This window comes from Pseudophryne corroboree, chromosome 11 (assembly GCF_028390025.1).
Source record: "Pseudophryne corroboree isolate aPseCor3 chromosome 11, aPseCor3.hap2, whole genome shotgun sequence".
Lineage (NCBI taxonomy): Eukaryota > Metazoa > Chordata > Amphibia > Anura > Myobatrachidae > Pseudophryne > Pseudophryne corroboree.
The window spans coordinates 258338893-258353757 of NC_086454.1; the positions used below are offsets into that span (position 1 = coordinate 258338893).

The 14865-nt window shown below is 48.1% G+C and overlaps 1 protein-coding gene across 3 annotated transcripts in view; it reads right to left on the bottom strand.

The window, feature by feature from the left end:
• The window catches only part of PRMT7 (protein arginine methyltransferase 7), a 168737-nt gene that overhangs the window by 14563 nt on the left and 139309 nt on the right, over window positions 1-14865 (bottom strand). For all 3 annotated transcript variants that reach the window (XM_063945355.1, XM_063945356.1, XM_063945357.1), the window contains exon 15: window positions 9540-9614. In XM_063945355.1, the coding sequence (XP_063801425.1) occupies window positions 9540-9614 (75 nt within the window). The remainder of the gene's footprint in view (window positions 1-9539; window positions 9615-14865) is intronic.

Here is a 14865-nt window from a genome sequence, read left to right on the forward strand (position 1 = left end):
CGCGTCCACTTTCAGTCCTGCAACTGAATAGCAAAGTCCTGCGGCTGCTGGGAAAACCCTGCACCCCAGGTTTTTTTAATTTCCCCCCGGAAATTGAATTACCTTGATAGTGTGGAGCTTGTCATTGCGTGTGATCTGTACCCTAAGAAGAATAGGCTCATCTGATAGTACAGAACAGGAAATTAAAGAAGAACCCCAGAAATTTAACCTAGAAATAGTACATACATAAATTAAACACATTACTGAAGCTAAGGCTGTACAGCATACACCTTATATAACCGATCTACAAAAAAAACGTTTTGGGAGAAATCGGTAAGTACGTACACAAGATGATGAATGACCTGTTGGATATGGAATCAGCTGGAGAAAGGAAAATCTAATTTAAAGATAGACAGTATGCTTCCCTTTCAAGAAGACTAATTACACCCAGAATGGATTCTATAATAACTTGCCTATCTGCAAAATCTGCCATTACAGGACACAAGTCCACTTACAGAAAGGAAAAAAAGCTCTTAAAAACGATGTGTGTCCATAGGTATGACAAGTAAATCAAGTGCTGCTGTGGCTTTACTAGTCTCAGAGCAATCGGGATACGGTCGTTAGGTCACAAAAGGTGGTTGTATGTGGAGTACCCCTTGTCTGAACTTCTGGCAACACTGCCCATTTCTTCTGAAAGGAATGGAGAGGGCTGAAATCTGGACCTTAATAGAACCCAGACGTAAGCCCTTATCTACACCAGCCTGCAGGAAACGTAAGAAACGTCCTAAGTGAAACTCTGCAGGCGGATACGTGCGTTCCTCGCACCAAGAGACATATCTTCTCCAAATATGATGATAGTGTTTTGACGTCACAGGTTTCCTTGCCTGCACCATGGTAGTAATAACCTTCTTGGAAAGACCCTTGTGAGCTAGGATGTTCCGCTCAACCTCCATGCCATCAAACAAAGTCGCCATAAGTCCGGGTAGACGAATGGTCCTTGTTGAAGAAGATCTCTTCGTAGTGGTAGAGACCAAGGGTCTTCGATGGACATGTCCAGAAGATCCTCGTACCACGCCCTCCAAGGCCAATCCGGGGCAATCAGAATTGCCTGAACACCTTGATTCCTGATTCGCTTTAGCACCCTTGGGAGCAACGGAATCGGAGGAAACAGGTAGACCAGCCGATATGGCCAAGGCGACGCCAGTGCATCCACTCCCTGGTCCTGGAGCAATACGAGGGAAGTTTCTTGGTGAGCCGAGAAGCCATCATGTCTATTTGTGGGCAACCCCACCGGTCGATGATCTGCTGGAACACCAGATGGTGGAGCCCCCACTCCCCTGGGTGGAGATCATGACGACTCAGGAAGTCCACCTCCCAATTGTCCACACCCGGAATGAAGATTGCTGAAATTGCTCTTGCATTTCTTTCCGCCAGAGGAGTATTTTTGACACCTCTCGCATGCAGGCTTTGCTTTTTGTCCCTCCTTGACACCTGATATACCCCACTGCCGTGGCGTTGTCCGATTGTACCTGGATCGCGTGATCCTTGAGCAGAGAGGCCAGAAGCAGAGCATTGTAGATTGCCCGAAGTTCCAGAATGTTGATCGGGAGGGCTTCGAGGGCGGACCACCTGCCCTGGAACTGCGCCCCTTGGGTGACAGCTCCACATCCCCGTAGACTTGCATCCATCGTGAGGAGGGTCCAATCCTGAATCCTGAAACTCTGGCCTTCCAGGAGATTGGAGGACTGTAGCCACCACAGGAGGGAAATTCTGGCCTGAGGTGACAGCCAAATCATCCGGTGCATCCGTAGATGTGATCTGGACCACTTGTTCGGGAGATCCAACTTAAACTTTCTAGCATGGAACCTCCCATACTGGACCACTTCGTATGAGGAAACCATCTTTCGCAACAATCATATGCAAAGATGAACGGACACTCGAGTAGGTCTGAGCACCATGCGGACCATCTCCTGAAGTGTATTCGCCTTGTCCACTGGTAGAAACACCTTCTGGGCCACAGTATCCAGCAACATCCTCAGGAACTGGAGCCGCTGAGTTGGCTCCAGGTGGGACTTCTGTAAGTTGAGGATCCACCCATGGTCCGACAGAAGATGGATAGTGCGGTCGATATGGAGCAACAAAAGCTCCTTAGATGGTTCTTTTATCAGAAGATCGTCCAAATAAGGGACAACATTGACCCCCTGGACCCGGAGTTGGAACATCATCTTCGTGAATACCCTCGTGCTGTGGACAGGCTGGAGGGCAGTGCCTGGAATTGGAAGTGTTTGTCCGGAAGGGCAAACCGCAGGTACGCCTGATGAGGCAGCAAAATCGGAACATGGAGGTAGGCGTCCTTGATGTCCAAGGAGACCATAAATTCCTGTTTTCCAGGCCCGCAATCACTGCTCGCAGGCATTCCATCTTGAACTTGAACACCTTCAAATAAGGATTCAAGGATTTTAGACGTAAAATAGGTCTGACCGAACCGTCCGGTTTCGACACCACAAACAGGTTTTAGTAAAACCCCATGTCGCGTTGCAGTATTGGTACTGGAACAATGACGTGGGACTGGACCAACTTTTGGATGGCCTGTTGCAATGTAACCTGCATATCCTCCAAAGCTGGTAAGCTTGATCTGAAAAATCATTGGGGGATGGGGGAGTACGGTCAAACTCCAGCTTGTAGCCCTGAGAAACGAGATCTCTGACCCAGGTATCCTGGCAGGAATTCTCCCAGAAGCGGCTGAAGTGACACAGTCGAGCTCCCACCTCGAGATCCCCTCGGGGTGGGTGGGCACCGTCATGCTGAGGCCTTAGTGGATGCTGAACCAGTGGACTGTTCGTGAGAGCTGGTGCTGACAGGTTTTCTGGACTTACCTCTGGTGCCTCTATTTGCATTGGAGGCACCTCTGGCCTTAGATCGAAATCTGTGAGACCGAATGGACTGGACAGATGGTCCCGGATAGGAGCGTCGTGCTGGCGGGGCCCGAGAGGGGAGAAACATGGATTTCCCAGCCGTAACTTTGGAAATCCAGGTATCCCAGCCATTCCCCTGAAAAGGGGAGGGACTCCACACTACGCTTGGATTCTGCGTCCGCTATCCACTAACGCAACCACAAGGCCCTGCACGCTGACACTGCTGTTCCCCATCTCCTTGAGCGAATCACAGAGGACACGTGTAGTGTCCTGAATGTGTCTTAGAAGGGTTACAATAGTAACTAAGGGCATATACCCCGAGAGGCCCCCCTGAATTTGAGTGGCCCAGGAATGAATAGCATGGGTCATCCAGCAACCCGCAATGACCGGCCTTTGAGATATACCGGCTGCCATGTATAGAGACGTTAGGGTAGTTTCTATCTTCCTATCCCCAGGATCCTTCATGGTAAAGGAGCCTGGGGCATGTAGCACCGCCGTTTTAGATAGGCGAGAGACGGCTACATCTACCCCAGGGGGATCCTCCAAAAATGTTCGACCTTCAGGAGCAAATGGGAAAGTGCACAAAAACTTTTTGGACACTTGGAATTTTTTGTCTGGATTTTTCCAGGCCTGTTTGAATAGGTCATCTAACTCTGCAGAGTCAGGGAAAGTGACATTAGTTTTGTTTTATACAAGGAAAAACGACTGCTGTGATGCAGCGTCCTCTAGGGGGAGCTTTAACACGTCCGTTATAGCCAGAATTAGGGGTTCAATACCCTGAGCAGAATCGGGAACCCTACTAACGGGATCCAGGTCATCCCCATCCTCCTGTATATCATCATTTATATCAGAGAGTACAGCAGGTAAACCACGCTTCTGTGGACCTGCATGAGAGAGGGGGGGCTGTGTAACATCTGCCCTAGCAGCTAAATCTGCAACAGTTTGTTGCAGTAGCTGAGTCTTATGCACATTAGCTGCGAGCTGGGATGACATATCAGACATCATAGTCTTAAGAGACCCTAACCAGTGGGGCTCTGGACCCTCTCCCCCAGCCCATTCAATGATTTGTGAAGGATTGACTGCATTGTTCATATGAAACAGAATCAGTAGATAATGGAGAGAATCTAGTGTGACATACACTGCACAGTTTGTGTTTACCCATGTTTTACAGTAAGCACAATAACATACACATTCACACAGACAGTTATAGTGCAAGCCTGTATGTGAGAGGAGACACAGAGAGGACACCAGCACACCCTGAGCTGCACAGCCCCAGTGAGGCTGTCAGCTCCCTATAATACAGTAAACACTAACAATTTTTGTCCTAAATAGCATCCAGATAGTGTACACAAGCGGCTCTCCCCCTTTGCTACACCCTGTACCAGATATCCAGCGTGGCTGAGGAGTCAGGAAGCGCTGTGTGTGCTGTATATGGCTGTAGTAAGCAGAGGAAGGCGCCAAAACGCCTCAGGTCCCGCTCTGAGGTAGCTCGCCCCCTCCAATGGCGCCGGAGCTACAGATATATATTATACTGGCAAAGTCTCCCGGTTAGCTTAAAACATCACACAAGTGCTAGTCAAGCCTTTTGTGCCAATTCCACATGGGGGATCTTAGCGGGAACACGCCCCCACATCCCGCCCTCCCGGGAGGGTCCCGTACGCCGCGCCCGTGGTCAGCTGCACTTTGAACTGGGGGACCCCCCTGCGGGGACCCCGGTTTGTACTCACCACCAATGTTACCTTCAGGCAGCGTTAGGGGTGTGCGGTGTGCTGCGGCTGTGACAGCCAAGGCGCAGTGCCCCGCTGAACAACAACCCCTCAGAACGGTGGTCCTGCAGCGGGAAGCGGCTCTGCACCTCGTAAGGCCGGTGATGGACCCCCCCAAGTCCCACAGTGCAGGTATGCTGTTGCCCAGACAGCATACTCTCCTGAGGGCACTTTTTTCTAAACTTTTTTTTCTAAACTTTTTTCTAAACTGCCTGTGGGAGGGGGTATAGAGGGGAGGAGCCAGCACACCCAGTTGAAGAAATTTAAAGTGCACTGACTCCTTTGGACCCCGTCTATACCCCAGCGTACTAGATTCCCCAATATCCCTTATGGATGCTAGAGAAACAGATAGTACCAAAAATAAATGTTTTTTTGGGGGGAAATCATGGAACCCACAATCAAAGGAACATGGTTGGATCGCAAACTCCAGCAAAAGTCACCTGGTGCCTTCTCAACAGCTGCAGTTTCTGGGAATACAGATAATACAGTGAGGAACAAAGCATCTATGCCACAAGAGAAAATCAAAACAGCAGAGAACTTCAGTCCGGGAGGTGGTATCCTCCTGTGGGCAGCAAAAGTATCCCTAGAGCAGTGATGGCTAACCTTGACACTCCAGCTGTTGTTGAACTACACATCCCAGCATGCCCTACTACAGTTTTGCTATTTGGCCTTGCTAAAACTGATGCAGGGAATCCTGGGATGTGTAGTTCAACAACAGCTGGAGTGTCAAGGTTAGCCATCACTGTCCTAGAGTGTTACTGAGCTACAACATTTGGAGAAAGGGGAACTGGAATAGACTGTGGTAATGACAGATGCAAGCTGTACAGGCTGTATGGATGCAAAAAGAAAGAGATTGCATGCAGACATGTTGGACGCAAGAGCAGTATGCGGTGTGCAATACAACAGATTGCAACTCAACCAGTGCAAAAGAAGGTAAAGATCTTTTCAGATAACCAGTACGGATGGTGTAATGGTTAGCATTACTGCCTCACAGCACTGAGGTCATGGGTTCGATTCCCACCATGGCCCCAACTGTGCAGAGTTTGTATATTCTCCCCGTACTTGCGTGGGTTTCCTCCGGGTATTCCGGTTTCCTCCCACAATCCAAAAATATACTGGTAGGTTAATTGGCTCCCAACAAAATTAACACTAGCGTGAATGTGTCTGTGTGTACATGTGGTAAAGAATATAGATTATAAACTCCACTGAGGCAGGGACTGATGTGAATGGCCAAATATTCTCTGTAAAGCGCTGCGGAATATGTGTGCGCTATATAAATAACTGGTAATAATAATAATAATAATAATAACAATAACCAGAGGTAACTTCATAAACAGATAAGGATGCATCAAAAGCAAGCACAGTGGGGTCAATTGCTCTACTATGCCACACTTCCGGGACCCCTGAGATTGCATACTTTAACACGCACCCCTTTGGGGCTCCTAACCACAATACTTAATTACAGCACAAATTAAAGAGCCAAACTGGGTACAATTTGGTGTGACATTACTGATGTTTCAACACTGTTGCAAATGGCACATTGCAGGTTTCGCCTGCAATTCAATTGACATCATTATGATGATATATGATAAAAATATCATCAATCATATCATGGGCAGAGAACAATCACAGTGTCCTTTTCTGATACCTCGAGGAGAACATAGCACATGGAAGTGTTTCACAAAGGAATTCAGAAATGTGAGATACTCCTGCAAGATCTTATGTCTTATGTCAATCAGGCAAAAACTAAACTGGATAATTATACTCCTGTTACAAAGACTCAAAAGCAGAACATCTCAGGGAATAAATGCCCAACAAAAGCTAGGAAACTCAAACTCTCCTGTAACTGCAAGATCCCTAAAGAGAAAAAAGGAAGCAGCAGATGCAATAGCAGGTCTTAGAATTTTGGCCTCACAAGATGCTTCTAGAACAGAGGTTCTCAAACTCGGTCCTCAGGGGCGCACACAGTGCATGTTTTGCAGGTAACCCAGCAGGTGCACAGGTGTATTAATTACTTACTGACACATTTTAAAAGGTCCACAGGTGGAGCTAATTATTTCACTTGCGATTCTGTGAGGAGACCTGCAAAACAAGCACTGTGTGTGCCCCCGAGGAACGAGTTTGAGAACCTCTGTTCTAGAACAAACATGGCCTCTGACTGTTTGACCTGACCTTTCACATCAGAGACCAGTTTTGCATCCAAATCCAGAGAAGCTCTCTTTGATGGTTTGGAGATTGAGCAGTCAATATTGTTGAGTAAGATGATTGAAGTATTACTACAAAAAAAGAAGAATTCTGCCAATGCATAATACAGAGTATGGAAATCATTTATAAATTGGTGCAACCCCACATTGATAGTGTTCACTCTCAGCTTCTTTCGCAGAGCGCTGCGCCCTGCCCCTTTTTTGAGTGACAGAATGCGCCCTGCCCGTTTGTGCCCGCCCTGCTAAGGACTGCCTTCTCCCCATCCCCGCCGCGCTGTAACTTCTCCTCGTCCCCGCCGCGCTGTCACTTCTCCTCGTCCCCGCCGCGCTGTCACTTCTCCTCGTCCCCGCCGCGCTGTCACTTCCACTTCTCCCCCCCGCCATGCTGTTACTCCTCCCCCTGCCTTACTGATAGCTCTCAGCTGAAGGCGGAGACAGGGTCAGCATGCAGTGGGGAGGAGCAGCCAATCAGAGCCTGCGGTGTGTCTCCCGCCAGTCCTCTGGCATGGTTTGATTCCCCCTCACCATGGCGCTGCGCGCTGACCTGGGCTCCGCCGTCAGCATCAAAAGACCGGCCCCCGCTGACCCGGCACAGCGCCCTCCTCCGCAACGGTGAGTGCCGCTCTGCATCTGCCCTGTGCCCTTTCTCCCCTCTCTCCTAGTGCTCTCTCCCTGGTGCAGTGTGCCTCAGTGCTCTCTCCCTGGTGCAGTGTGCCTCGGTGCTCTCTCCCTGGTGCAGTGTGCCTCGGTGCTCTCTCCCTGGTGCAGTGTGCCTCAGTGCTCTCTCCCTGGTGCAGTGTGCCTCAGTGCTCTCTCCCTGGTGCAGTGTGCCTCAGTGCTCTCTCCCTGGTGCAGTGTGCCTCAGTGCTCTCTCCCTGGTGCAGTATGCCTCAGTGCTCTCTCCCTGGTGCAATGTGCCTCAGTGCTCTCTCCCTGGTGCAATGTGTCTCAGTGCTCTCTCCCTGGTGCAATGTGTATAACGTGCTCTATCTGGCGCAATATGTATAACGTGCTCTACCTGGCGCAGTGTGTATACGAGGTTCTACCTGGTGCAATGTGTATAAGCGGCACTATTGTGTGGTATAATGTGATTTGGTACTATTATGTGGTCACGCCCCTTCCCCACGAAACAACGCGAAGGCGCGCACTGTCCATGCTTTCACCTATAGGAATGGGAGCACCAAGCATTATAGTATGTACCTAATTTTGCCCTTCTAACGTAAAAATGTGCCCTCACGAATGAAAAATGTGCCCTCCCCGTGATCAGCACCCTGCCCTAAAAAAATCCTAGAGCGAACACTACATTGATAAAGGCACCAAATACTGGACTGGTGGTTTACAGGGTGGAAGGGTACAGGTACCAGCACTGAGTGTATTATTGGATACAAGATTATTAACAGATAATCCAATCAAGTGATTATTTAAATCAGACAAAATAATTAGCCCCAGCAGAAATGATACTGTATATCCTTGGAATCTCAATTTTGTTTAGGTCTAACCCTATTGAATCACTACATAAAATATTGAATGCTCACACTCAAGATAATATTTTTAGTAGCAATAATATTTGGTAGAATAAATTGGTTCCACATTTGTGAAGTTTCGCAACGATAACTGTAAAATGAAAACGGTAACACTATGGGGTTATGGAATAGGTTCCGAGATTAGGCAACTAGTGTGATTTCAGCAAACTTGATGTTAAATTTAAAGGAGCAATCTAAACCAGCCTTATAGCTGATTGGCCCTTAAATTAAGCAGAAACTCGCTGAAATTACGCTGATTCCGTAACCTCGAAAACTATTACAAAAACCATGTTTGTTTGTTTTTAGTATGCTTACACTAGTAAAAAAAAAAAAGGTTTGTGAAATTTGAAGTGTTAAAGCATGACTTATGACTGCACATGCACCAGTCTATGGACAATACATGAAGGTGTTACTAAGCACCAGAACTAAACCCAGGAAAGTATCTGGATTGTAAGTTAAGCAGCAGACATCCAGGCTGTTCTTTCCGCCCACTTCTTTGTGTCAACCCTCTGACATTTATGAAGTACTGCGAGTACTGATATAGGAGGCTGGTTGTGTGGCAGTAGCATGAGATTCCTTCCCAATGTCAACCATTCTAGTGGTGCCTAATGCTCGCTCAAAATAAGATGCACAATAAAAAAATGTATTGTGGAAAGATGAATGTCTTCCATTCCTTATTAAGGCTAAGGAACTGTAAAAGAAATGGATGGTTTTGATATCCTGGTGGTTGAAATCCTGACAGATCCCAGTGAGTATATTATCCCTTACCCTCACCCTAACCCTCCCCTCCCACAGCCTAACCCTAACAGTTCACTTCCGCAGCCACCCTAACCATCCGCCCCAGACACCCCCTCCCTAACCCTAACACTAACCCCAACACTAGCTTACTAGGATACTGACAGTTGGGATGCTGCTGACGGCATTCTGACCGTTAAGATTTCAACTGCCGGCATCCTGATCGTATCCCAAAGAAACCTTTTATTTTTCTTCATAGGTTAGCGGATGGATTATTTTCTGCTGTTATTATGAGTGCTTCACTAATTATTATGACCTGTAATTGTTACTCTACCTTCTATATTATTATATAGCATACTAGATTTTTTACAGCTTCTTGCAAAAAAAAAAAAAATAGGAAGAAATAAATCCCCAAACCTTAATCATTTCATCCATAATTCTGACATCAAACCCCTCACAGGTTCCACATGGACTGCGGATCCGCCACAGGTCCTGAAATATGAGAAATGCAATCATTCAATTTGTGAAAGAAAAAAATAAGAATTTACTTACCGATAATTCTATTTCTCGGAGTCCGTAGTGGATGCTGGGGTTCCTGAAAGGACCATGGGGAATAGCGGCTCCGCAGGAGACAGGGCACAAAAAGTAAAGCTTTACGATCAGGTGGTGTGTACTGGCTCCTCCCCCTATGACCCTCCTCCAAGCCTCAGTTAGGATACTGTGCCCGGACGAGCGTACACAATAAGGAAGGATTTATGAATCCCGGGTAAGACTCATACCAGCCACACCAATCACACCGTACAACCTGTGATCTAAACCCAGTTAACAGTATGATAACAGAGGAGCCTCTGAAAGATGGCTCCCTACAACAATAACCCGAATTAGGTAACAATAACTATGTACAATTATTGCAGATAATCCGCACTTGGGATGGGCGCCCAGCATCCACTACGGACTCCGAGAAATAGAATTATCGGTAAGTAAATTCTTATTTTCTCTATCGTCCTAGTGGATGCTGGGGTTCCTGAAAGGACCATGGGGATTATACCAAATCTCCCAAACGGGCGGGAGAGTGCGGATGACTCTGCAGCACCGAATGAGAGAACTCCAGGTCCTCCTTAGCCAGGGTATCAAATTTGTAGAATTTTACAAACGTGTTCTCCCCCGACCACGTAGCCGCTCGGCAGAGTTGTAATGCCGAGACCCCTCGGGCAGCCGCCCAAGAAGAACCCACCTTCCTTGTGGAGTGGGCTTTTACCGATTTTGGCTGTGGCAGGCCTGCCACAGAATGTGCAAGCTGAATCGTACTACAAATCCAGCGAGCAATAGTCTGCTTAGACGCAGGAGCGCCCAACTTGTTGGGAGCATATAGTATAAACAGTGAGTCAGATTTCCTGACTCCAGCTGTCCTTGAAATGTATATTTTTAAAGCTCTGACAACGTCCAACAACTTGGAGTCCTCCAAGTCGCTTGTAGCCGCAGGCACTACAATAGGCTGGTTCAGATGAAATGCTGACACCACCTTAGGGAGAAAATGCGGACGAGTCCGCAGTTCTGCCCTGTCCGAATGGAAAATCAGATATGGGCTTTTGTAAGATAAAGCTGCCAGTTCTGACACTCTCCTGGCCGAAGCCAGGGCTATGGCGCAATACCTGTCCAGTTTTTTGTTGAGGCGAGACGCCATCATGTCCACCATTGGTCTTTCCCAACGGGTTACCAGCATGTGGAAAACTTCTGGATGAAGACCCCACTCTCCCGGGTGAAGGTCGTGTCTACTGAGGAAGTCTGCTTCCCAGTTGTCCACTCCCGGGATGAACACTGCTGACAGTGCTATCACATGATTCTCTGCCCAGCGAAGAATCCTTGCAGCTTCTGCCATTGCACTCCTGCTTCTTGTGCCGCCCTGTCTGTTCACATGGGCGACTGCCGTGATGTTGTCCGACTGGATCAACACCGGTTTTCCTTGAAGCAGAGGTTCTGCCTGGCTTAGAGCATTGTAGATTGCTCTTAGTTCCAGAATGTTTATGTGAAGAGACGTTTCCAGGCTCGACCACACGCCCTGGAAGTTTCTTCCTTGTGTGACTGCTCCCCAGCCTCTCAGGCTGGCGTCCGTGGTCACCAGGATCCAATCCTGTATGCCGAATCTGCGGCCCTCCAATAGATGAGCACTCTGCAACCACCACAGAAGAGATACCCTTGTCCTTGGAGACAGGGTTATCCGCTGGTGCATCTGAAGATGCGACCCTGACCATTTGTCCAACAGATCCCTCTGGAAAATTCTTGCGTGGAATCTGCCGAATGGAATTGCTTCGTAAGAAGCCACCATTTTTCCCAGGACTCTTGTGCATTGATGTACAGACACCTTTCCTGGTTTTAGGAGGTTCCTGACAAGTTCGGATAACTCCTTGGCTTTTTCCTCCGGGAGAAAAACCTTTTTCTGAACCGTGTCCAGAATCATCCCTAGGAACAGCAGACGTGTTGTCGGAATTAACTGGGATTTTGGAATATTCAGAATCCACCCGTGCTGTTTTAGCACTTCTTGAGACAGTGCTAATCCCATCTCTAGCTGTTCTCTGGACCTTGCCCTTATTAGGAGATCGTCCAAGTATGGGATAATTAATACGCCTTTTCTTCGAAGAAGAATCATCATCTCGGCCATTACCTTGGTAAAGACCCGAGGTGCCGTGGACAATCCAAACGGCAGCGTCTGAAACTGATAGTGACAGTTCTGTACGACGAACCTGAGGTACCCCTGGTGTGAGGGGTAAATTGGAACGTGGAGATACGCATCCTTGATGTCCAAGGATACCATAAAGTCCCCTTCTTCCAGGTTCGCTATCACTGCTCTGAGTGACTCCATCTTGAACTTGAACTTCTTTATGTACAGGTTCAAGGATTTCAGATTTAGAATAGGTCTTACCGAGCCATCCGGCTTCGGTATCACAAATAGAGTGGAATAATACCCCTTTCCTTGTTGTAAAAGAGGTACCTTGACTATCACCTGCTGAGAGTACAGCTTGTGAATGGCTTCCAAGACCGTCACCCTGTCGGAGGGGGACGTTGGTAAAGCAGACTTCAGGAAACGGCGAGGTGGATCCGTCTCTAGTTCCAACCTGTACCCCTGAGATATTATCTGCAGGATCCAGGGATCTACCTGCGAGTGAGCCCACTGCGCGCTGAAATTCTTGAGACGACCCCCCACCGCCCCCGAGTCCGCTTGAGAAGCCCCAGCGTCATGCTGAGGCTTTTGTAGAAGCGGGGGAGGGCTTCTGTTCCTGGGAAGGAGCTGCCTGTTGCAGTCTCTTCCCCCTTCCTCTGCCTCGTGGCAGATATGAATATCCCTTTGCTCTCTTGTTTTTAAAGGAACGAAAGGGCTGCGGTTGAAAAGTCGGTGTCTTTTTCTGTTGGGGAGTGACTTGAGGTAAAAAGGTGGATTTCCCGGCTGTAGCCGTGGCCACCAAATCCGATAGACCGACACCAAATAACTCCTCCCCTTTATACGGCAAAACTTCCATATGCCGTTTTGAGTCCGCATCACCTGACCACTGTCGCGTCCATAAACTTCTTCTGGCCGAAATGGACATAGCACTTACCCGTGATGCCAGTGTGCAAATATCCCTCTGTGCATCACGCATATAAAGAAATGCATCCTTTATTTGCTCTAAAGACAGTAAAACATTGTCCCTATCCAGGGTATCAATATTTTCAATCAGGGACTCTGACCAAGCTACCCCAGCACTGCACATCCAGGCTGTCGCTATAGCTGGTCGTAGTATAACACCTGTATGTGTGTATATACTTTTTTGGATATTTTCCATCCTCCTATCTGCTGGATCTTTAAGTGCGGCCGTCTCAGGGGAGGGTAACGCCACTTGTTTTGATAAGCGTGTGAGCGCCTTGTCCACCCTAGGAGGTGTTTCCCAGCGCGCCCTAACCTCTGGCGGGAAAGGGTATAAAGCCAATAACTTCTTTGAAATTAGCATTTTTTTATCGGGGGCAACCCACGCTTCATCACACACCTCATTTAATTCATCTGATTCAGGAAAAACTATAGGTAGTTTTTTCACACCCCACATAATACCCTGTTTTGTGGTACCTGTAGTATCAGCAATATGTAACGCCTCCTTCATTGCCAAAATCATATAACGTGTGGCCCTACTGGAAAATACGGTTGATTCATCACCGTCGCCACTGGAATCAGTGCCTGTGTCTGGGTCTGTGTCGACCGACTGAGGCAAAGGGCGTTTTACAGCCCCTGACGGTGTTTGAGGCGCCTGGACAGGTGCTAATTGATTGTCCGGCCGTCTCATGTCGTCAAACGACTGCTTTAGCGTGTTGACACTATCCCGTAATTCCATAAATAAAGGCATCCATTCTGGTGTCGACCCCCTAGGGGGTGACATCCCCATATTTGGCAATTGCTCCGCCTCCACACCAATATCGTCCTCATACATGTCGACACACACGTACCGACCCACAGCAGACACACAGGGAATGCTCTTAAAGAAGACAGGACCCCACTAGCCCTTTGGGGAGACAGAGGGAGAGTTTGCCAGCACACACCAAAAAGCGCTATATATGACAGGGATAGCCTTATAATAAGTGCTCCCTGTATAGCTGCTTTAATAATATAATTTTGCCACAATTTTGCCCCCCCTCTCTTGTTTTACCCTGTTTCTGTAGTGCAGTGCAGGGGAGAGCCTGGGAGCCTTCCTGACCAGCGGAGCTGTGTGAGGAAAATGGCGCTGTGTGCTGAGGAGATAGGCCCCGCCCCTTTTTCGGCGGGCTCGTCTCCCGCTCTTTAGTGGATTCTGGCAGGGGTTAAATATCTCCATATAGCCCCCGGAGGCTATATGTGAGGTATTTTTAGCCAAAATAGGTTTTCATTTGCCTCCCAGGGCGCCCCCCTCCCAGCGCCCTGCACCCTCAGTGACTGCCGTGTGAAGTGTGCTGAGAGGAAAATGGCGCACAGCTGCAGTGCTGTGCGCTACCTTAAGAAGACTGAGGAGTCTTCTGCCGCCGATTCTGGACCTCTTCTCGTTTCAGCATCTGCAAGGGGGCCGGCGGCGAGGCTCCGGTGACCATCCAGGCTGTACCTGTGATCGTCCCTCTGGAGCTAATGTCCAGTAGCCAAGAAGCCAATCCATCCTGCACGCAGGTGAGTTCACTTCTTCTCCCCTAAGTCCCTCGTTGCAGTGATCCTGTTGCCAGCAGGACTCACTGTAAAATAAAAAACCTAAGCTAAACTTTTCTAAGCAGCTCTTTAGGAGAGCCACCTAGATTGCACCCTTCTCGGCCGGGCACAAAAATCTAACTGAGGCTTGGAGGAGGGTCATAGGGGGAGGAGCCAGTACACACCACCTGATCGTAAAGCTTCACTTTTTGTGCCCTGTCTCCTGCGGAGCCGCTATTCCCCATGGTCCTTTCAGGAACCCCAGCATCCACTAGGACGATAGAGAAAAGTGTTTAGCTGTTTTTTTGTTTTGTTTTTATCTACTCATTTAGCAAATGCTTTGCAGAAAGGTTTAAGCAAACATGTTCATTCACTATCTATTTGTGTGCAATTTTTATGTAGACTATGAATTGACATTAAAGGGTACCTCCACTGAAAAATGATTTTGCTTATTGAACGCCATCATAAAAACTACCACCACTCAGTCCCCTAATGTTTGATGCTTAACTTAGGACTGCTTCCTGAAACCGCATGTTAAAAAAATTAGGTCAGTTAATTAAAAACATATCA